This window comes from Pezoporus wallicus, unplaced genomic scaffold (genome assembly GCF_028554395.1).
Source record: "Pezoporus wallicus isolate ANWC-B61680 ecotype Strahan unplaced genomic scaffold, APGP_CSIRO_Pwel_v1 contig_13659, whole genome shotgun sequence".
Classification (NCBI taxonomy): domain Eukaryota; kingdom Metazoa; phylum Chordata; class Aves; order Psittaciformes; family Psittacidae; genus Pezoporus; species Pezoporus wallicus.
The window spans coordinates 646449-668974 of NW_026636258.1; the positions used below are offsets into that span (position 1 = coordinate 646449).

The window sequence follows — 22526 nt, forward strand, 5'->3', positions numbered from 1 at the left end:
GAAGATTTGGAGGGAAAAAAGGCCCCTTTCAGCTTCCTCAAATATGTGACACCAACTCAGGATTTAGAGCTCTATTTTCACCTACTTTATTGACAGTGTGCCTCCAACACCCACTGCATTTCAATAGAAGATTAAATAATGCAAAAGAAATCCATCACTACTATTAATACTGGAAAAAGACAAAAAGCCAAATCTGGCATAGCTAAGTAATTGCATTTTTAGAAAACATAAGTTAGATGGATTGACACACAAAGGGGATAAACCAGAAATCAGGAGTTTCTGTCCAAGATTACAGTGCACCACTGACAGTAAGATGTACCTGGTCAAGAACTTCCCAATTGGAAAATTCAACTGTCTGGATAAGAAAGTACAAGGAAAGATAGCAGAGATGGGAAAACTTTCTGGGAATGTCACAAAGATCAGCACTGTCATAATTTCATTGTAGTTTGTGTGCATTCCTTGGATTCTTTTGAGAGTCTGAATAATAACTGCTTGCACGTATCTTGGTAATGATACTTCACTGCTCTTTCCCTCTCAGTAAACCACTCAGTACTGGTGTGTTGACACGCCATGGTGAAGCTCATGCAGCTCATAAAACCACTAAAACATCTGTATTCCTACAAACTGTCTTGCAGACTTTCTTTGACATTAGAGGTATGAAAGAGAATTATAGTATCACAATTACAGCTGCACACACACTGTAGTATCTTATAAATATCTGGAATGGATGGGATTGGATTAGATAGGATAGGATAGAAACTGCTGCAGATGAGCACTTTGAAACCAATGCAGAGTTCAGGAGGACCTCACCTCTGAGTGCATGTACATCTATACCTGTACATGGTATTCCCAACACCTCACCTAGCAAAGCATCATTTGCTCTAGGACAGGATGAAAAAGAGTAGTTCCCTTCTGCATTTTCATGTTTGCCACTGGCAACTCTCAGGACTTTCTTCTCACCTGTGCATTTGGAAGTGAAATTTAGCAACATAGATTTTATTTGCCTTTCTTGACAAATGACAGGTTTCAGCTACTGTTCAGTCTCAGCTGAGTATGTCCACATCAAGGTAATGAGGAACCGGGCTGCAAACAGACACTTTATGTAATGTTGTTGTTGCTATTTTGCAAACTGCACTGAATCTCGGATTCCCCACATCCATCTGCCTCACTGCTCAATAAGCAAATTCATTTCTAGTACAAGAGGACTGAAACCCCACCGCGAATGAAGTCAGTGCTACAGCATGAACAGGAGGGTGGAGAATGCTCATGACCATCCTATGCCATAATCACAAAATCATGCACATCTGAAGCCCTTTTAGTTTAAGAGTACAAGTGAAGACTGCTTGATGAGCATCCAGCCCCTATTCCCAATACGATAGTTGGAGGGCTGATCCAAACCACAAAAAGTAATTTAGATTTCTTTTTTATAAAATCCTGGGAATAATTTTTAGACTCTTAAGACACATTTTCCAAGAGGATCCACGGAATTTATAGCGAGCAAAAAACAAAGGATTTCATTAGTTTAAGAATTTCCTTTCATACTTTTTCAGGAGTGAAGATTTGACCATAGGTAATATTTTTTTCTTGAAAGCAAAGGAAAAAAGACAGGGAGGTAAATGGAAGCTGTATCATGTGTCTCACATCTCTCAGAGCTCAATGTCTGTTCCAATTAAGGAAACTCCACATGGTGCATAAACATGTCAGGATTGGCACGAACCTTTTATCCTGTTTTTTCCCTCACAAATGAAAAAAATAGCAGGATACCTACGTACTGCTCAGTCACTGTGAGGCACAGCTCAAGGAGATGGACTCCTACTGTCAGTGTCACAGGTTATTTTCTACTATCTTTTGTGAGAATTACATGGCTAAATCTCTGTGCTCTTGAAAGCTTAGGAAATCCTTGAATCTCTAATGCTCCCTATGGGGAGCAGTTCTTTCCTCTCCAGACTTGAGGATGCAGAGCATATTCAAGCAGTGAGCTCTGCTTGGCAGCATGAAAGGTAACAGCTACGTATCTGATGCTTCTCTGGAGCTCTCTGTGTCCCACGTGTGTGGCAGCCCTGAAGTTCACAAGCTGCAGTAACAGCCTAGCACTGACAGGGCTTAGCAGTGTGTTTGCTAAATCACACCAGTGCTGTGGTCTAAGGGGAACAAGACAGACTCCCTTATACGGGGCTGTATTAATAGTGAGACAAAAGCAAAGCACAGTGGGCTGTGGTCCCAAGCCCTCACCTGAAAGAAAGGATCTTTGAGCCAATTCTCTACAATCTAAGTATGCCAGAGTGAGAAAAGAGCTCCCTTTCGTATATCTCTATGTTCAGCAAAGGTCTTACACCTGAATTAGACTGTCAGACACCATCATCTTCTGAAACAGTCTCACAGAACACAGTGGGAAGTGCTGGCATCTACAGCAACTTTCCCAAGGCACTCTTCAGGCCAAATAAGGAATTTATTTTCAAGGAATCTCTCTGCAAAAGAATTCAGGTCACAGAGTCTATAGAAAATATTTCACTTCTCATTACTACTCCACTGACTATGCATAAAGATCACTGCAACGATTACTGTTGGCTTTATCTACACACACTGGTCTACGTATCAGCCCAGAGAAGGAAACATGTGGTGAGTGCTGTCTAGAGGCAGTCTGACAGAGGTGGGCAGCTCTGTTGGGTAAGCTGCTCCTGAGGATGTCAACACAGTAAACCTGAGCTCTGCCAGGCCCAAAGCAGCACCAAAGTGATGTGGATGCTATAAAACCAAACTGTCAAGCTTGCCCACAAGAAGCCATGGATTCCTGCTCACAGAGATCTGCAAAATCTTTTCTAATATGAGTTGCAAATTGTGTCTTTGGTTTTGAGTAACACTGAAGCAAACAGATACTCACAGTCCCCAGGATGCTTCTGAGAAAGACACATATGTATGATCACTTTGGCCACCGTTATCCATAAAGACAATAAAGACAAAGCTTCTAATCACTGACATCACCAACAGAAGAAAACCATCACAGATAGGCGACCCAGCCTTCATCCAACTGCAGTAACACAGGAATTTAGGAAATCAAACCATTTGACTGGAATTTGGACCCCTGTGCAATTCCCTTTCTCTATAGAGAAATGTCATTTAAATGACATTACTAAGGGCGTTTTAATATCTCATTAACTCCTCTGAAATCTGGTGCCATGTCAATTTACCTCCAATATGTAGGGAATGGATTGATTTTTGAATTGGAAGTAAAACTACCACGTACAGACTCATCAGCAGAACCTCAGCCTCCTGTAAGGACCGCAGAAGTGCAGAGCTTCACTTGTTGCTGCACTAAATCCAGGAAGCATCCCTGATGAGACAGTCTCACTGAAATTTAGAGCTATCAAGGGATGTACACAATCCACTGCATCTTGCTGGACTCTTCCAGTACCGAACTCCTTTCCTTTCACAGTATGATCCCTATTTTCATTTTACTTCATTTACCTTTGGCGTCACACCCTTTGCTTCTACATTTCCTGCTGGTGTCTGAACTCAGTTCCTGAGATGGGATTTACTACTACTCCCATAGCCTGTGGGCTCCCAGGTAGCCAAAGGCATCTCCAAGGGAAGCCCCTCCATCCTGTGCCCATGTCAGTGGGAAGACTCTAACTGGGTTTGGGTCTAGCTCTGCAGAATGCAGTAGGGGTGGCTCAGTCGCAGACCCGGGTGCAGATGTTATTCATATACAGTTTATCTCACAGGCTGAGCCTGCCCAATCTAACCCAGTACATCTAATGGAACAACAGTACTACGACCCCACAACTTAGAAGCATGTGTGTACACGCTTATATCTTCCCTCCATGAGCATGGATATACCTGTGCAGGACCAGAGCTTGCACAGCTCAGATTCTTGGCCTACATGTGTGAATTACTGTCATATTTCTGATTCAAAGTCACCATTTGTTTTTCCATTTGCCCATCCCTAATTCACACAAAATTATCCCTAATTCACCTCCAAAACTATCAGCCTGCAGCAGTAGCCACCACATTCAGGACTCAGAGCTTTAAGTGATGATTTGTCATCATGGAACAGGGATTAAAGCAAAGCAAAGAGTGGCACAGTGACACAGAAGTAGGCAAGGAGCAGTGTTTTCAGAGTGCTTAGCTCCAGAATGCAGTTCCTTTCTCTTTTCCTTTTTTAATATTAGGAGTTATAAAGTCACATTTTACTAACATACAGCCCCCGTTCCTCTTAAAGTCACACCACAAAGTCCTTAGTAAGTTAACTGTTTTTTCCTCATGCTAGTGTAAGGTTTCACTGTACATTCTGTTTTCAGTATTTCATCCCCTAAATTACTATGGAAGAAATGAAAGTTCTGCTCAGTTTTCAGCCTTCTGAAAAGATCTACCAAGCCTGGGAGGTGTGTGACCTCCCAGCAGTGCTCCCCAAACACCCTGCTCCCAAACTAGGGGAAATAGGTTGTAATTTGTTTCTCCACAGGATGTCTTTTCATACCTCACCCTTTTTCTCAGATCATTTGTCAAGGGTTCACTGATCTCTTCTTATTAGTTACAGGGGCTACAACAAGACAGAAAAAGAATGTTTGACCAAGCATATAATGTCATGAGTCATGGGTTTAATTTAGTTCCACCAGAATCTCAATGTGACCTTGAAACCTTCTAACACAATAAATCAGACCAGAGGGTATCAGCAGAAGGTGGCTGACAAATCCCAGTGGACGCTGACTCCACTGGCCCTGCCCTGGAGGGCACCCTGTGCGTGAAAAGCCCATTAGAGAGCCATGTCGTGTAGAGTCCCCTCTCTACGCAAAGGGCCCGCGGGGCTCGGTAACCGAGGCGGTCACCCAGCCCGCAGTTCCGTTTGCAGGCAGAACCCCGCGCGGGTCCCGCAGGTGGCTCCCGCACGGCGGCAGGGGGCAACGAGCCGAGACCCCTCCCGGGATCGCAGCCCACCCCCCCTCCGCCTGCCCTGTCCCCCCAGAGGGGAGCAAACTCCACCCCGAGTCGTGTCAGTCACGCTGCTGTGCCGGGCGGCAGGAGCGGGCGCGGGAGAGGAGGGGGCCGGGGCGGGAGGCGGACCGCCGGGGCGCGGGCTCCTCCACTCCTCCTCCCACCGCCGCTCCAGTGCCGGCGGGGCTGCGGGGCAGGACCCGCCGCGGAGAGCATCCTCCGGCCGCGGGGCCTCGCTGCGCTCCCCGCTGGGACAGGAGGTGGTGGCAGGTGTCCCCTGCCAGGCAGCCCGGGACCTTGCGAAGCGTCCGCCCTGGGCTTAGCGGATTCCAGCCTCCCGCCCGCCCCATCCCGTCCATCAGGCGGTCGGGGGGCTGCCGTCGGTTCCCTCCTTGCCCGCCACTGAGCGAGCGACTAGAAAACCTGAAAGCCCGGGCGAACTGCGGGAGAAGATTATGGCAACGTGACTGGGAAGCGGAGCCGCCTGGCCGGAGCCCTCCCGTACCCCGGCGGAGCGGAGAGAACGGAGCCTCGCGGCCCTCCGAGCCGAAGCCGCGTTCGCCGGCAGCCTCCGGGGCCCGCGGCACAGCGGAGCGGCCTCCAGCCCTGCCCCAGGTTAGTGAGCTTTTCTTTCCTAGGCAGGACCCCGGGGGAGGCGCGGTCCCGCTGTCGGAGCTGCGCCCGTGGGCTGAGCGCTGCCCGCGGCTGGGATGGCGACACCGCCAGCCCTGCGGGGGTCCGGCTTACTCCTCCCGGGCGGTGGTCGGGGACGGCCTCTGGTCCTGCTTCCCCGCGGAGGCACCGCCGGCACCTGGCCGGGGCCCGCCGTCCGCTCTGCCGAGCTCCGCTGCTCGGACCGGGGCTCCACCGACGGCAGCCCTCGACCTGACCCTCGTCGCCGGCCCCGGGGTTGCGGGGCGCGCCTTGGGCTCGGGGCCCCAGGGCCGGCTGTTGTGCTGGAGCAGCGGAGCCAGGCGCCTCTGGCCGCGGCTCGCTTGGACACTCGCTCGCTTAAAAGCACCCCCGACGGCGGGCGCGCAGGGATAAACCCCGGGGCGAGCGGCGGGAGCTGCGTGCCCCGCACCGGAGGGCGTAGGACAGAGCCCCCCTGCGGGCCTGGGCTGAGCTCCCCCGGCCTCGCCGCCCCCCGGCAGCCGCGGTTGGTGTCCCCGCGCACGGCACAACCGATGCCCGCCCCGCGCCGTCTCGCTGCCTATTCCCTTCTTGCACTAACGGGGGAACGCGGCGGGGCCGGGCACTACCACTTGCGGTCACCACGGCGGGCGCTTCGGAGGGCGAGGCGTTAAACACAGCCCCGCAAGCTGTGTTCTAGTGAGTACCTCATGTAAGAAGTGATCACTTTCATTGTTTCCACCACGCCGAAAACACACCAATAATTAACAGGTTAAGCCTAACCGAGATTATTTAAATCCAGGAATATTTTTAGGATGTTGCCCTTTGGGGAAATAAAGGGAGTGTGCTAATAGTGAAAAGTATGTGTTTATATTTGGAGTAACAACAATACAGAAATTAAAGAGAATTAAGGAAGACATCAAAAGTCTCCATCCCGTTTCTGTTATTAACTCCTCCATTTCACATCACCGTGCAGCATTTCTGAGCCTAGGCAAGCCAACTTTTAAAATGCTCTTCCTTTTGAATACATGACCTTTGAAGTGGAGGGATTTCTGAGCCTTTCTGTTGGAACTAACCAAGCTGGCCAACAGGTAAAGTGCTGCACAAAGGGTAATTGTACTCCATTTATAAATATGCTTTGCTGAAGCAACCCCCAGGAAGGCCAAAACACTGAAATGCTCACAGTTCTGCTGGTCCCAGGATGTGCTACTGTTGTTCTCGGTGTCTGCATGATTCCTGGGACTGAATTACAAGGGTTTAACTTTAAAGGAGTATTTAAAAGCTTGTTTGGCTTTAAAAATGTCCTATGTGATCTGAAGACTTTGAAAGGAAAAAATGACTTAAACTTTTCTTCTGAAATTGGAATATTATTCTCAGCTTCCAAAATAAATGGAAAGTTGTATTTTGTTACTGCACAGGGAGTGGGCTTTTAAAATGGGGTTATTCTTTGGGGTGTTTTCAGATGCAGTTTGCGTCCTTTCGAGTGAGCTGACTGAGCATAGGCAGAGTAGCTGCATAGATTTGGTTAGTTAAGGAGGATGCCCATTCTGGCTGTGGTTTGGGAAGGTAGAGTAATGCAAGCCTTGAACAGGAAAGGCAATAAAACCACTCTGATAAAATCAGACCAGCCACCCTTCGCTGCAGGATTCTGGATCTCAACAGCCTCAGTAGGAAGAGTTTCTTTTTAGGTGCCGTTAACTTACTGGTGATTTCTCTAAGTTATCCACCACTTGATTTTGAATATACATGTATAAATTATCATTTCTGCTTTGGTTATCTGTGAGATGAAACATACTCACACTTCTGTTACTTAATGAAATCTGAAGAAGTCAAATGACTTCACAAAGCAGACGGTTTATTTTTCCAATAGTGAATTATTTTAATTTTTTTTTTGGAACTTTTGTAAAGCTACTTGTGAATCCACATCAAACTTCTGCAGATCAACCCCCAATCTTTCTGATACTATAATTATAGACAGGTGGACTCTGGGAAGAGAATTTTTTTTGCAGTGAATTCTGATGAACAGTAAAGCATCACCATTTTTCTCAGTTCAGAACCTTAGGTTGGCTGTCAGAAATAAATGAATTCTACTTTAGTTCATTATTTTATGCCTTTTCCTCATTATAAATAATCCAAATTTTAAAGGCAGAAAAAGACAAGCGGAACTGTGCATACAGCAAGTATGATACCACCTCTGCACCACACAGAGAAGAACACATTGAGCTTTGACCATATGCCAGGTTTTGACATCAAAGATCTACAGGAATGAAGATTACACGTCATTCCCCCATTCTACTTTCAGATATCAAGGTCACAGAAGGGAAAACCAATTATACACAATCCCAGAACAATAGTGGTTGGGAAGGGGTAAACAGAGGAGGTGAATAGTGGTGGAAGCCTGTGAGATGTGGCAGGAGAGCTCTGGTTGCTGAGAGCGTGGCCAACATGTTGCCCTAAGCAGGGAGTGCCACAGTGAGGGGCCAGCGCACCAGAAATGGCCAAGGTTCATGTTATGCTGAAGCCAACATGTTACAGTTGACACCTGCATTTCCTCAGTTAGATCCAAAAGAGCTGCTTCACAAGAACATCTCCCCACCTGGCTTCCTATGAAAGAGGTCTTGAAGAATTCCAAAGCCAGATTTCTCTGCTTTGGAATAAAATAAGGACTTTATTAGACGTAATACCCAATTTCAACCTTCATGGATGGGGATATAGCCTCTTTTCCAATATTGAAATTATCTGAAGCCAAAGCTGCTTCCATGAAATGAAGATCCGTGGTACAGTTTAGGATTTGTGTGTACTGGATAAAATTATGTCAGGGAATTCAAGTATCTTAGAGGATTTTGGTTTCATTAATTTAATCTTTTCTTCCCAACAGCTCAACGTTCTCTGCTTTGGAGGTTCTTTCTTTTCCTTTTGTCGATAAAGATGAGAAAAAAGTGGATATTGAAGGATTTTCATTTTATCTTTTGTGGTGTGCTCTGTCTCCTTTTCATAGATGGAAGTAAACTAGAACAAGTAAAACGTAAGTAAACTTCAAACAAAGCTGTCACCTTCATCCACATTTGTCATTTTCCTTCTATTTGACAGAAAAGGTCTTCAAACTGGGGTACTATGTTCAAAACCTTCTAACATTCTTCCTCCTAATCCTGCATTTAGGAGAGTCAGGTCACCCCCACATTTGAGGCACTTCTTCCTGAAGTTGTACAGGTTTCATTGCATCATAAAGAACATAACACATCAATTGGAGAATCTGTTTTATTTCAAATATCCTGAATCCAGAGAGTGCTTAATTCCACTTTGGTGATCTCTGTAAACATCTGACAGATTATCTGGATTCTGTCCCATGTGTAAGACTATTGTGCTGAAGGTTTCAGCTAGCGTAAAGCTCGTCCAAGACTGTTACAGTGTGTTCCAAAAACAACCTCATATGAACTGGATTAGATACATCCTTTGAGAAAATTAAGAGTCTAAGCACTGTCAAAAACTTGACGAGGATAACTGAAAAGAATACAAACAAAACAAAGGGAGTATTTCTACAAAGCCTGTCATCCGTGGGAGATGTTAACACATTTCAGAAAGCATGACAAGGAGGAATAACTACTCAAGTAAGATTGCTGCAGGCCTGTTACTAGCTCTCTGGACTGCTCTCCTCACCTGCAGGCTGGGTTTTGGCCGCCTTCTTACCAAAGACATTGTTTGCCCTTGAAAAAGAGTTTTCAGCCTCAGTATCAGAAACTTCTGCTTCTAAGGAAGTAGGTGCATTAAAAAAGGAAAAGAGTTCCAAAAAGGCCACCTTTTCTGCTGAACATGCTCCCAAGCAAACAATGTGCAGGTATCCCTGGTCATAGAAAGCACAGTTGAGAAACTACCAAACTCCATTCATCTGCTTTTCCAGATCCTGCCTTTCATTTGTCATGCTTTAGTGTGAAGTGAAAGCAGACCACTTCACAGTTGCTACTAATAATCCCTGCCTCTTGCTACCTTCTTTTAGCCCAGTAAATGTGAAGAATGTCCCTTGCTTGGATTATCACTTGGAAGAGAGGTATTTTGTTTGATACCCTGAAGTATCATCTATACTGAGGGTAATGAATTAAGCTGAATTTGGACATCATTAAGATAACAGGAAGGAATTCTCTCATGAAAACACATGAGGAACATCCTTTTATTGAAGTGATTTGAGTTTTCAATGTGAGGCTGTAATGTGACAGAGAGAGATAGGGCAGTAATGTCTGATAGGTAGATGGATACCTGCAGAACTGCACCCACATGATTAGAAATGCTTAATGTACAAAAAGATCTTAAAACACTGTGAATGCTGAAGCATATGTAAGTTAGCACAAGTTGTTCCGAAACACTAGTATAAACCTCTTTTTTATTAGGTTGTTAAAATAGGGAGACACTGAACATGCAGTATAAATACAGTGCATTTACCTTCCTTTTGCAGACCCCTTGTTTGAAGTCTCTCAGCTGTACAACCTGGGATTTTCCTGAGTTGAGCCAATTGCTTTGCTTTTGCAGTAAAAAGGTTTTGTTTCCTACAAACCCATCTGAGCAATCAAGCACTTTAGTTTTGCTGGGATCTTAGCCAGTGTTTTTGCAGGTGAAAGGATAAACTCATCCTGTATGACAGCCATTGTGTCAGCTATTTCAGGAGCTGCAGTTTTGGAAAGATGGGAGACCATGGCATTTATGTTAGGAAGTTAGAGACAACAGTACATGAAATCAAGGATACTTCCATTATGTGATACTCCAGGGAAAGAAAAAGTAGTGTACATAAAACCTAGGAACACTTGGTAAGCACGGAATGAGGACAGGCATTCACAGCTCTTTCAATTCTTTTCTGCTTTACAGACTCAGATACATACTGCGTGTTTCAAGATAAGAAGTATCGTGTTGGAGAGAGATGGCATCCTTACTTAGAACCCTATGGCCTTGTCTACTGCGTAAATTGTCTATGCTCAGAGGTAGGATTGCTGAGTTATTCATCCTACAAACACTTCTACTTGCTTAATTGACCAGAATCCTTCCTGTTGTATGCACAGGTTTGCACTAGTGGGTCACCCTGCAGGAAACAGCAGTTCCATCAATGTGGATGATTATTCTGTACCTGAATTTGGAGTTGTTTGGATGTATGGACAATGCCCACAACTTCAGAGGCATTTCTACAGTCAAAGCATCTGCTGCCCTAATGTGCTAAAGGAACAGGACTGTGTAACACTGCTTGTAGAAATCTATGAAAGAAGAATTAGATGATGAAAAATGAGAAAAAGGTTTGGGAAGCAGAGAGAACTGAATAGGACATGAAGGGACAGGTCCTTAGGTATCATCAGGTGGTGCGTGATATGAAGACACAGCAGCCATAAATCCCCTAAGTATGGCTTATACAGCTGGGGGGGGGCAGGAAAATGAGGTCAGAGTATGTCCTTGGAGTACTTTAAAATGACTAAATAAGGGGCTCTTAATCAGTAACACATGAGACACTCCAGATGCTGAGTTTTAATGCAGAATAAAGTTTTCTTGGCTATTTCTCCCCTGCAAGTGTAAAATATTGGGCTCTCGTGCAGCATTTGCTCCGAGGGATCTGCTACTACAGTGTAGTGCAGAGATGCACCAACAGTAGCCCCACAGGCTTGGCTGCATCTCAGATCTGTGCAGCAGAGAAAAGGCAGTAAAAGAAAAGCAATCTAGTAGGAAGAAAATTAAGTCCTTGATTTTAGCAAAAAGGAGTTTCCACTCACTTTTGCTGATGTGTAAGTGGAAAACTCCCTCAGAATCCGTGTGTGGTAAAACATATTAAATTGCTGGAAGGCTGTGTCTTGGGTGGGTATGAAATTAACTGGAAACCCTAGAGATCTGGATACAAATCATTGCTCAATGAGTTTTAGGAAGCTGTTAGTCTGGAGGGATGGGAAAGTGCACGGTATGCTCCTGTACAGCACAAGCATACCCCACACACTGTGAGGCTCCAACAAGTGGAGTGTATTTGATTTCTTTCATGGCATGAAAGACCAGAGTGACAGTTCAGGGCAACACTGTTAAGAAAGAAGGAACTGTAGTAATGACCAGTACATGCAGCTCAGAAGTGGTTCTGTACTCTACTTCCTTGTTTGTTCTGTTTTACCTTTGCTGCATTATGAGGGTGCAAAATGTAACTTGGGGTTATTTCAGCAGTGAGGATGCTCTGAGGGATCTCTGGGATGTGATTCTTGTTGCCTGCAAAGAAGACTCCAAATAACAACTGCAGCATCCAGCCATCCATTTAAGCTTTGTCCTGGCCAGAAGAAGTGCCCTCAGAACACTGACCTACAGTGAAAGTTCCAGATCATCAGGAAACTCTCAATAATTTATAATTTCAACAAATTAAGTCTAGATAAAGCATTAGAAAATGTGTCATGACATAGCACAAGCACAGACCTTAAACCTAGTATTACAGCATAAAAAACACACCCCCAGGGGTCCTTGTCACCAGTGACACCAAAATTTCTTTGCTGGCCTCAAACATCATGATCCATATGATCTCTGCACAAAACAAGTCTTATGAGCCAGGCAACAGACGGAGATCTCTGCTCCATCTCTAAACAACAGCCTGGATGTGACTGTCCATCCCCCCAACACACACATGTCTAATGTTGAAGAAAAAGGCAAGACAATTAACTGAACAGAGGCCAAATTATTCAGTTTGGGATTAAAAAAAAAAGTCTTCCTGGTGTTGTGTGTATGTAGCATTGTATTTTTACAAGTTATAATTTACATACTTAAACCGGAACAAAACTAAACATAGGTCAGTGTTCTCACCCTGCTCCCCCTTTCTTTTACAACCCCTCCTCCCCACCAGTGTACAGTGGAGACTGTTGGCTGTTACTGTCAGGTATATTGGAACACTCACAATTTGTCACATCATTATTTCACTCCCTGAAATACAGCAGCAGCTTGTTGCTTGTCTTCATAGTCAGATCTGCAGACTTCAAGGGTCAAAGTGAATGCTCTCTACAGTTAGTACTGACACCACAGGCTGAGAAGAGGAACTCATTGTTACTCGGAGTATCTGCTGCAGAAATGCTCATCATGGCCCTGACTCATAGAGGCCTACAAGAGCTTAAGTCCTGCTCTAGGTGCTTAAGCCCTACTTAGTAGGGTTTGATCTCCCATGTATCACTGTGAGTCTAAGACCAGTCTTAGGAAGCACAAGATCCATTGGAATAGTTGTGTCCTGCTGCAACCAGCGGAGCACTGCAGGCAGCACTGAGGAGTGAATCAGTCCTGAAGAACTATCACAGCTGATCATGCACAGGCAGTAAATGTTCACCTCATGAGATTTCACAGGACTAGTCAGGAAGAAGAGAGTGAGGCCATGGAGCAGGACAAGTAAGCAACACGGAGCCAGGCCAGCACAGTTCCAGCCTGTCTTCCACAGCAGTGCTTTACAGGCTCTTAGGTGATGGTACACCGCGCAAGGGGCTGTGCACACCAGTGACAGTCTCTATGCCACACAGAATCTACAGCCTAAAATTGTTCCTCCTCTGTAAAATCAGTATATTTAATTTCAATCAGCATTGGAAACAGATGGTGATATCATTTTTGGTGTCTCTTTCCAAAGCAGATGCACAAATGTAGTTTGTGGGTAGTAATGATCTATGATTACAGCCTGTGGTCTGCAGAGACTTCGGAGTCAATGGATTATTTTGAAAGAGAAGAAAGAGAGGAAAGCCCATACATACACCATCTAAGGAAGTCTGCACCACTGCTGGAAACATTTCAGTGCTCCAGAAGGCATAGGAAAATGAAGTGGGTTTATTCCTGACACCACCTAAAACTGCAGTCATAGCATAGTATCAGTGTTCATGCTGAAAGATCCTTCTTGCTATAAACATGAGCAACTCAGAGCTAAATTAAAAGGATGAATTATAGATGGGAAATGGGAATTTGAAATGGATAGTCTTTGCTTGTTACAGACACTGGAGAAAGAAAATTCCCTGTGTTTTAATTATAGATCAAACTTTGATGTGGCCAAACAGAATATGATGTTAATGACATGAATAATGAACACTATTCCCAAGACTTGCTCGTATTTCTTAGAAAAATGGCTACTTCCCAACTGGTGTTTTTTGTCTGCTGGGGAACCCATAAAATGAAAACAAAAGACACTCCACAGTTTTCAGGAACAATTACAGATGCTATTGTCTCTTGTGGTCTTGAACTAACCCTCAGCAGGGGATAACTCAGAGACCGACCATTCATTATCTGGGTCTCAGTTTTGAAAATGCAATTCCTAAGCACAATCTGCTCAAAAGAAAAACAGAAATGATGATTGTTGCAATCCAGTTTTAGGCACTTCCTCTGATTTTAAGGTTTGTATGGATTTCTGCTGCATTATGACTGCCAGCATGAATTCAGAGGCAGTGAAACCTGGTGTGAGTGAAATCAGAATGTTGTAGAAATGCATTTAAATAAAGAATATTTGGATGTGGAATAGAGAACACAGAAATTTATAAGGTAGGTTGTTTCATAAAAGTATTGTATTGTGTTCACCTGCAGAATGGAAATGTACTGTGCAGCAGAATAAGATGCCCAAGTCTACACTGTCCTTCCCCTGTGCACGTACCACAGCTGTGCTGCCCACGATGCCCAGGTAATTCCTATTAATGTCATATAGTCCTTGATGAAATAGTTGTTTAAGATGCTGAGAAACAGCAACTTTAAATGTCTGTGTTGGAAAATGTCTGTGAATCCTTCTGTGTCCATTTAGGTCATGAGAGGCTTGTCCTACAGGTGGTTTAGGAAATCAGCAAGTATAGATTTGGGAAGGGATCAGGCAAGCTCGCATGCCCAGTGCCCTACAATCTGAGCAGAAGGCAGCAAAAGTTTCATTGGTGGGGTCTATGGACTATCCTCTCCCAACTCCCTCCCTTATCTCTAAACTTCATCGCAACAAAACCCCATCCCACAAATTTCTTAGGTTTCTGCTTTTGGTGCTTTCCCTAAGAGCAGACTGAAATACATGGTTATTTGCATTACTTCTCTGTTAACAAGCAGTTTAAAATTGCTGTGGCAAATGTGCATTTGTATAGTATCACTATACAACTAGTTTGGTAACATTTGCCTTTTACATCTCAAATCCAGGCATAGCTTCATAATTAGTAGAGACTGTTGTAAATCATAGAAGCAGTGCTGTAGGAGTTTATGACTATATAAATCCAATGGGATACTGTATAGTAAATTTCTCCAGACTGTACATTTATTATACGCTCATTATTAAGAGCCACTGTATGAAAGAGACTAAGCAGGATCTTTCACGAGGCTGTTACAGCATTCCCGACATGGCCTAATGGCTGGTAGATTTGAATGGAGCTTTCCCCTAAATGTCTGTCTTAGTGGCACCCCCTCATTTCCACTTATAAAAGAGTATTCATGCAGCATCATAGAAAGGGTTTATTTGACTTTCTCCAGAGAGTTTCATTGTCTGAGGAAAACAGACAGCTGTTCCCTGACCAAAACCTATGAGCAGTACCCAGTGGTGAGTGCACAAGCAGTTTGCTGTTCAGCTGGGATTGGAGTGTGTTCATTGCACTTACTGGAGAATAAATGACACCAACCCACCAGCTGGATTCATCTGTCCTGACAGTCACGTACATCTGTACATAAGATGGCCATATCAGTATCTGGTCTAGGTATCCAGAATCCTTTTCTGATCAGTGATGAGGAAAAACCATTTCAAGTGCATAACTCATCTAATGTCATGATGCCACTCTTAGTATAGAATCCTAGAAAGGGTTGGGTTGGAAGGGATCTTAAAACCCCAACTAGTTCCAACCCCCTGCCATGGGCAGTGACACCTTCCACTAGACTAGGTTGCTCAGACACATTCTGCTTGTGTCCTGGAATGAGATTCATCCCATTCAACTTCAGATCTAACATTCTGGCATCTAGTTGATGGTACAGTTTTATCTATGATGGTCTAATTCATAGGCAAGAAGCTTTTTAAGGTAGTATGCTTTACTTGACTAACTAGTAGCATTAGATTAAGTGGTAGGATGCTGGGAACATAAACCCCTCTTCTGCCTTCAGACCAAAAGAAGGACTAGTGTGCCAGTGTGCACCAAATCTGGTCTGGTTTTCCATCTAATCTAAGCTTCAGTTGAGAAGGGAATCACAGCTGTTGGCAACGTGCTGTCCCAGAGGGTGATTCATCCTGCTACCCAGAATGAGAAGTTTCCCCTGGAGATGCCCATCTCTCTCCACTGATTACTGAGGGAGCACAAGCAAATAGCTCACACTAGAGTCTCACTTTTTTGACATCTTAAGTTAAATCACAGCAGTCCCACTCAGTATGTGACTGGCATCTGGGGTCAGGAACTTCTTTCTGTTTTAAATATCTCTGTACAGTATTTAGTACAGAAACAAATGCTTCAGAGTGACTGGCTCTGCTTCAAGTGCTCTTTGGCACTGCACTGTTTGGCTGTTTTCTGTTTATGGGACTGCAAATGTTGTGATACCTATCAAGATTTTAAAACATTCTCCAATGACCTAGTAAGGAAGAATAAACTGTAAACTCTCAAATCCTTATCAAGTGGAGTTCTTGCTGTTCACAGTCTTCAGGTAGAATTTTGTACTGTGTGTTTAAACTGATAAATGCAGAAAATTACCAGAATGAGCCTTTCCTGAATTGTGATCCATTATCTTCTCCTACATGCTCCTAGAATACATCTATAGTCTATCTGCTACGTATTAAATGAATTTAATATGTAAGTTAAATTGCTGGCTGGGCAGCACCTCATTAGAAATGAAAGTCCTACTAAGGTCTATTTTTTCCCTAATTGAATCCATAATTCAGATAAAGTTGCACTGATGTCAGGCAAAAGAGGCCAGGAATCTCCTGTGATTTCAGGGGTTATTTGCATTCTGCTTGCTGCAGTGATTATGCATATCGTATCTGGTGTCCTATCTTCAGTAGTAATGTTCATGCCTGATTTGAAAAGGAATCTCAAGCATTCTTGCACATCTTATGCTAGCTTTCCATTCCTATGTGTCTGGCATACAATGTCTTTTGTGCAGCACTCCAGGATAAGCTGGCATTTCACTTCTCTGGTTTCTCTGGTTATTCTTTAATGGAAGGTGATAGAGCTCTGGCCATTAGCCACCCATTCGAATGACTGTAACTACTCATTATATTCTGTCATGTAGGTTTCTCCTCTGTTCTCAAGCTCATTTCAGAAATGAGTAGTGCTACTCAGAGTGACTTTGGGCTCTTCCTCCTGCCTTTCTGCAAGAGGGAGAGTGTAGCTTTGTAGAGTATAACTGCCCAAATAACTGCCTCCTTATTTAATGAAGCAGAGGTAATGCCAGGAGGCAGCAACTTTCATTGGAAACTGAACTTCATAACTACCTAAGTGGAGGAGCTGTTGAAGGGATCCCTTTGAGAAAAGTTGGCACCACTCTCCCCTTGGAATTCATGTCTCCTGCATCCATAGTGACACTGGACTTGCTGACACAAAGAGATGCAGTGTTTGTATCCTGTCTCCCTGGCACCAGCCACCATGAATCTTAAGTAGTTGTCAGACATATATTATGAAGCATCTTCTACTTTTCACCAGTGCTTCAATCTACCAGCTTCTATCACAGATTCACTGCTGACCTTTTTTTGTTTTAAACATTTTTCTAGCACTGGCACAATCCAGACCTTGTGTCTTGTATAGAACGAGAAACTCCTCCCTTTTGCAACTCTGAAAAGTATTTTATTATCTGAATTAGATTCTTATCATCACACATATGTAACCAAAAGTACTAGGTTCACATTCACTGGGACTCTAGTGAGACCCAAAAGGACATCACATCCTGCTGAGCTTGAACTCCTTCCCTTCCACCTCAGGCATCATCAGGAGATAAGTGCTTTATAGAGTCAAGGAGAGAATTCAGTCATACTTAGAGCTGGATTAGCTCTGGGTTAGAGTGGACTTCAGACCTCCTGCCTCCTGTCATGAAAATAAGCTTAATGGACAAGTTCTTGAAGCATTTAGCTGCAGCTGGCTTTCCTTTAAGGTGCTACTATGGATGGAGCCCTTACAAATGGAACATTTATTGTAGATTGCATCACTGCTACATGAAATGATTACAAATCAAAGCATTCAGAGTCTAGTTAAAGAGCTAAATTATTGAGTACACTCTGGAATATGTAAATCTAAGATAGGGGAAGCTTACATCAGAAGCAAAAAGGCACAACTGCAGGAGTCAGAAAGAGTTTCCATATTGCACTTGCTGGTTTGATTTCTCAGCAGATAAGGCTGCACACTGACGCATGGAGCAGCCCATCTGGCTCCAGTATTTTTAGTTAGTTGATGCCCCAACTAAACACACTGGCTTCCAAGAGCATTCATGATTAGTAACACATTTAAGTTTAAGCTCCTTTGGTACTGTGATGTTTCTATATCAAATTCAAATCATTTTTCTGATGCACTTTTCATTGTTCTTTAGATATTTAAATAACAACAAAATGCCAAGTTGTACATATATACAAAGCTGGACTAAATACAGAGATGGACCAGACCAGGTATTACAACAGTGGTCTGAGAACATCACCTGAACAGCTGTGTCTGCATGGCAGACTGCAGCGTGACTGCAGCGTGCAAATGTACCTGTATCTTTGAACTGGCTATTTCAGATTCTGGAAGCAGCCTAGTTAGGACAGTGCAGAACTCCCCACAATGCAAAACTTGCTTAAGAAGCAGGAAAAATGTGCCTGCAGTGAGCTCAGTGCTACCTTCTCACAATTCCTTTCAGGAACTCAGCTAGTCCAGGTAACACACTGCACTCTGTAGTGTAGATACTCTTACAGACTGAGCCTTGAAAGGTGTTGAGCATGTGTAGCTCCTGCTGGCCTGATACACATCGTATGTATAAACACAGAATACTATATATACATATATATATGTAATACAATGCATCTTGCCCTGAATTACAACCTAAATCTTCCACCTGGGTAGTTGGAATGCTCTGGTGGAATGATTTTCCACTGCAGAATGTACACACAATAAACCATTTGGTGAAGAGGTTTTGGGTTCCACCCAGCCCACACACCAGAGTTCCAGGCTCTCAGTTGCAATCTTCTCACTCTTCCATTCAGAAGAATCCAATCTAGATCACAAATATTCGTGGGATGGAGGAAGGCATATTGTGCCCAGGTCCTCCTTCCTCTATACAGTTCTTGTTGCTACCACCCACCCTTCTCATATCACTGAGAAACTCATGGCTCAAATCTCACTGAAGTTACAGGGAGTTTTAATTGTCTTAAATAGATGGGTGTGAGGCCTGAGTAGGAAAGAGAAAAACCCCATAGTATGGTAATACTAAGAGATGTTCAGCTGGTCTCTTACTGGCCAGATACTATTTTCTGTGCTGTTAGTAAAAGAACAGTTGTTACCTCTCATATAAAAAGTATCTCTGCTGACTGATGCTACACCTCTGAATTAAAGTCAGAAATAGTTTATATCCTGAATTCCAGACTGAAAACAGGCCATTGTAGCAATACTCAAGATCAAGAATTTTTATGAGTAACCTGGCAAAGGGCATATCATCCTTCTAAAAGTTGTGCCTGAACCAATACACATGGTTCAAACATCCAAATACTTCACGAGAATTTGGAGATTGATGCAGATTTCACATATGACTTGTGAAACATCAGAACTCTCCACTGTCCGAAAGATCAGATTCCTGCCCTTGCATCAAAGATCTTCCAAGGTTCTCAACCCCGACAAGCTGCAAACACAGAAACACTTTTCCTTTCAGAGTGTTAATCCCTCTATTGCCTAAGTCCCCAGGCAGCAGAATTTCTTCATGAACTGTGCTGCCAAAACACCCACTTCCCATCTTATCCCATCAAAAGATTTAAGACCATTGGTCATGCAGCAGTATAAACAATCTCTGAGCTTGTGATTTCCTTTCTCTTATATAATGGTGAAAGGATTAAGGAAGAAAGCCACAGGAAGATTCTCATGAGAATGATATGCAGAAACTACTTCTTTCTTCCATGATTCTTACTCAAATTTGAACTTGACAGTAGCGAACATTATAGCTACTGAAAGTTGACACATGCTGTATTTTGAGACAACAATAAAAAAAAAGGGCATCTTACAAAGGTGCCTCCTAAAGACGTAGATGTACTCTGGGAGATGGACACAACAGAGCAGTAACAACTGTCATTTTATGAAAGACCTGATAAATCATGGAGAAATCTTATGAAATCCATCACTTGTGGAGAACAACAACAGCCTGTGAGTAATTTTGATACTGAATTCTTTGTCCCTTACACACAGCTGATGGGAGTACTGTGCCATGACACATGGCACTCTGGGCAGCAGGGATTAAGGAATGGTGAAGGACAGTCACTGTGTAAATCATTGACTGAGAATGGTTGAATCGTGGCAGAAATGTTCAGATGAAAGAAAATCAAGAGCAGCATAAGCCTCAGGAGTGATGCATGGTGTATAACAAGTTCATAACCACCTCAGGAATGAGTCCTACAAGGATTTTCTTCCTGACACCAAGGAATAGACACCTGGCACTTAACTAACAGTCCACTGATAGAAGTATGGGTATGGGCTATAGGCACATCTCACATTGTAGAAATACTGGCCATGTTCTCAGCATCCTGCCCACTTTGCCACAGGTCTGACATAAGCCTCAGTTCACGGAAGAAATTCTGCATACTCAGCTCCCTTTCAGTGTTCACCCCTGCCTTCCCTTGTTCCTTTACTTCAGCATCTGCTCCTCTGGAGACCTCTAAGCCATGCTGCTTACTCCCTGCAGGCCCAGCACCGTTCACTGCCCACCTCTGCACTTCTCAGACTCTTGAGTCTCCTGCTCTGCCTGGGGAGAGGGGAAGCCGGGAGGAAGCAGGGCCGGGCTCAGTTAGTACTTGGATGGGAATCAGGGAGTCTCGGTTGGTGCGATATTGCCGCTGGTGCAGTGTTATCACAGTATCACAGTATGCTAGAGATTGGAAGGGACCTCGAAAGATCATCTAGTCCAGTCCCCCTGCCGGAGCAGGAACACCTAGATAATGTTACACAGGAATGGGTCCAGGTGGGTTTTGAATGTCTCCAGGGAAGGAGACTCCACAACCTCCCCGGGCAGCCTGTTCCAGTGTTCCGTTATGGTCGCGATTGGCACTTGTTGTTCTTCGACTTTCATCAACCCCACAACAGAAGGATCCTCTGAGACACCAGGCAAGGTGGACAGCTGCTCAGTTTCCTCTGTCTCCAAAGGAGCAATACCAAAAGCCCATCGGTACCCTTTTGGGTCTTTGAAGTACCCTCTCCTGAGGTAGTCTATACCCAGGATGCATGTAGCCTCTGGACCAGTCACACTGGGGTGCTTTTGGCACTTCCTCCCAGTCAGGCCGATTTCAGCCTCCAGTACAGTCAAGCCTTCGAACAAATTAAATGAGATTGAAAATAACCTGTGAGCCAAGCTCTCCAGCTCTCAGCAGTCACAGTACAGGAGATGGTGTAACAACATACCCAGCAGCTGTCAGTAATAACTACAGAACTACTTACTAGTATCTATAAGAGCAAGCTTCAGTTTTTTCCAGTCTGCATCTGGTTCATGTGCAGGTACCACAGAATTACAGAGCTGTGCTTTTTTATGGTTACTTCACATCTACAAACAAGGTGGGTACTCATATCTGGAACATGAAAGACTCACAAATGTTACACAGCACTAGAGATTAGTAAGATGTCCTGGGTTTTGTATAGTCCCAACAATGAGTAGCTGTTAAATAGTGAAAATAAATTGTTTATTTGGAAGTAAATTTGATTTGGAAATATAATGATAGAGGGATTCTTGGGAAAAGTCTGATGTGTGCTCAGATAATTCAGTTTGGTTTATGATTTGCCTTTGTTACCAGCTTCGTAAGGAGTGTTTGCTATCACAACCAGACTCAGGTCATCACCTGCTTCCATTCTGCTTTTCTGACCATAAAAACTCTGCAGATAAAAATGCACTGAAAAAATATACATCTTCCCACATGGATGACAAACTTAGAACTTCCATTCCTTGGACTCACATGACAGGATAGGATAGGCTGCTCAGAAGTTTTCCAAGATGACTTCCAAGAGCTTCAGAGATGCTTTAGAGAAGATTCAAAGTACACCAAAGCTTTACTCAATTTGTTTTGTTGGCTGGGAGAATGATTGGTAGATTCATATAATAATTCAACCTTAGAGCAGGAATTAAAATGGAGCAACCTAGAAAGTGTTTTATGACTCCTTCGGAGTTGCTGGGCAATTTTTTATGCCACTATAAAAGAAAACACAGGAAATTAAGCTGCAGAAAAATATATTAAAATAATGTGAAGAGCTTGACTTTAGCCCAAGAAAGCTAAAAAACAACCAACAGAATGTTTAAACTGAAACTACATCTTTGCCTTGAATCTGCCTGAAAGCTCATAGTGTCTAGATAAGGTGCTACTAGTTCCTTCAAGCAATGGGTTTCATGCACTTTGGCTGTTGTGATTACCTCTGAATTACCCTGGCGTTTTTAAAGCTTAACCTGGCCCTTGAAGTTATTTTAATGTAAAGCATTTTGTGGCTTATTATTTTTGACACCTGCACCTCGGAGAGGCACATACGGATTTTGTTTAGAGCTTGTGTTTGCAGTTTTTGGATGGTGCACAACTTTTCAATCCAAATTTACTGTCAGCCTCAGCCACTGCTTTAGAAACAACATCCTTGCACTGTTTCTGTTGTTTTTTAAAGGGACCTTCACACATCATCTATGATTCTTTAAATCACAGATTCATAATAAGTTGGACTGTGATGCATGACTGAGGGAGAAGGCTGAATGTAGATGGACTGAGGGTTGATCCATAGTTTACTGTAGTCAATCAACAGATTTCTATTAGCTTGGCTAGTTTTTGGACTCAGCCTTCCATGAAAACAGATGCAGTTATTGACTGTGATATAGTC

At 43.7% G+C, this 22526-nt stretch overlaps 1 protein-coding gene across 2 annotated transcripts in view; it reads left to right on the top strand.

Moving 5' to 3' along the window:
- Nucleotides 1-5017: 5017 nt before the first annotated feature.
- CHRDL1 (chordin like 1) overlaps nucleotides 5018-22526 on the top strand; it is a 37535-nt gene continuing 20026 nt past the window's right edge. For both annotated transcript variants that reach the window (XM_057399450.1, XM_057399451.1), the window contains exons 1-4: nucleotides 5018-5547; nucleotides 8444-8590; nucleotides 10420-10532; nucleotides 14104-14197. In XM_057399450.1, the coding sequence (XP_057255433.1) occupies nucleotides 8494-8590; nucleotides 10420-10532; nucleotides 14104-14197 (304 nt within the window). In that variant the 5' untranslated portion in view covers nucleotides 5018-5547; nucleotides 8444-8493. The remainder of the gene's footprint in view (nucleotides 5548-8443; nucleotides 8591-10419; nucleotides 10533-14103; nucleotides 14198-22526) is intronic.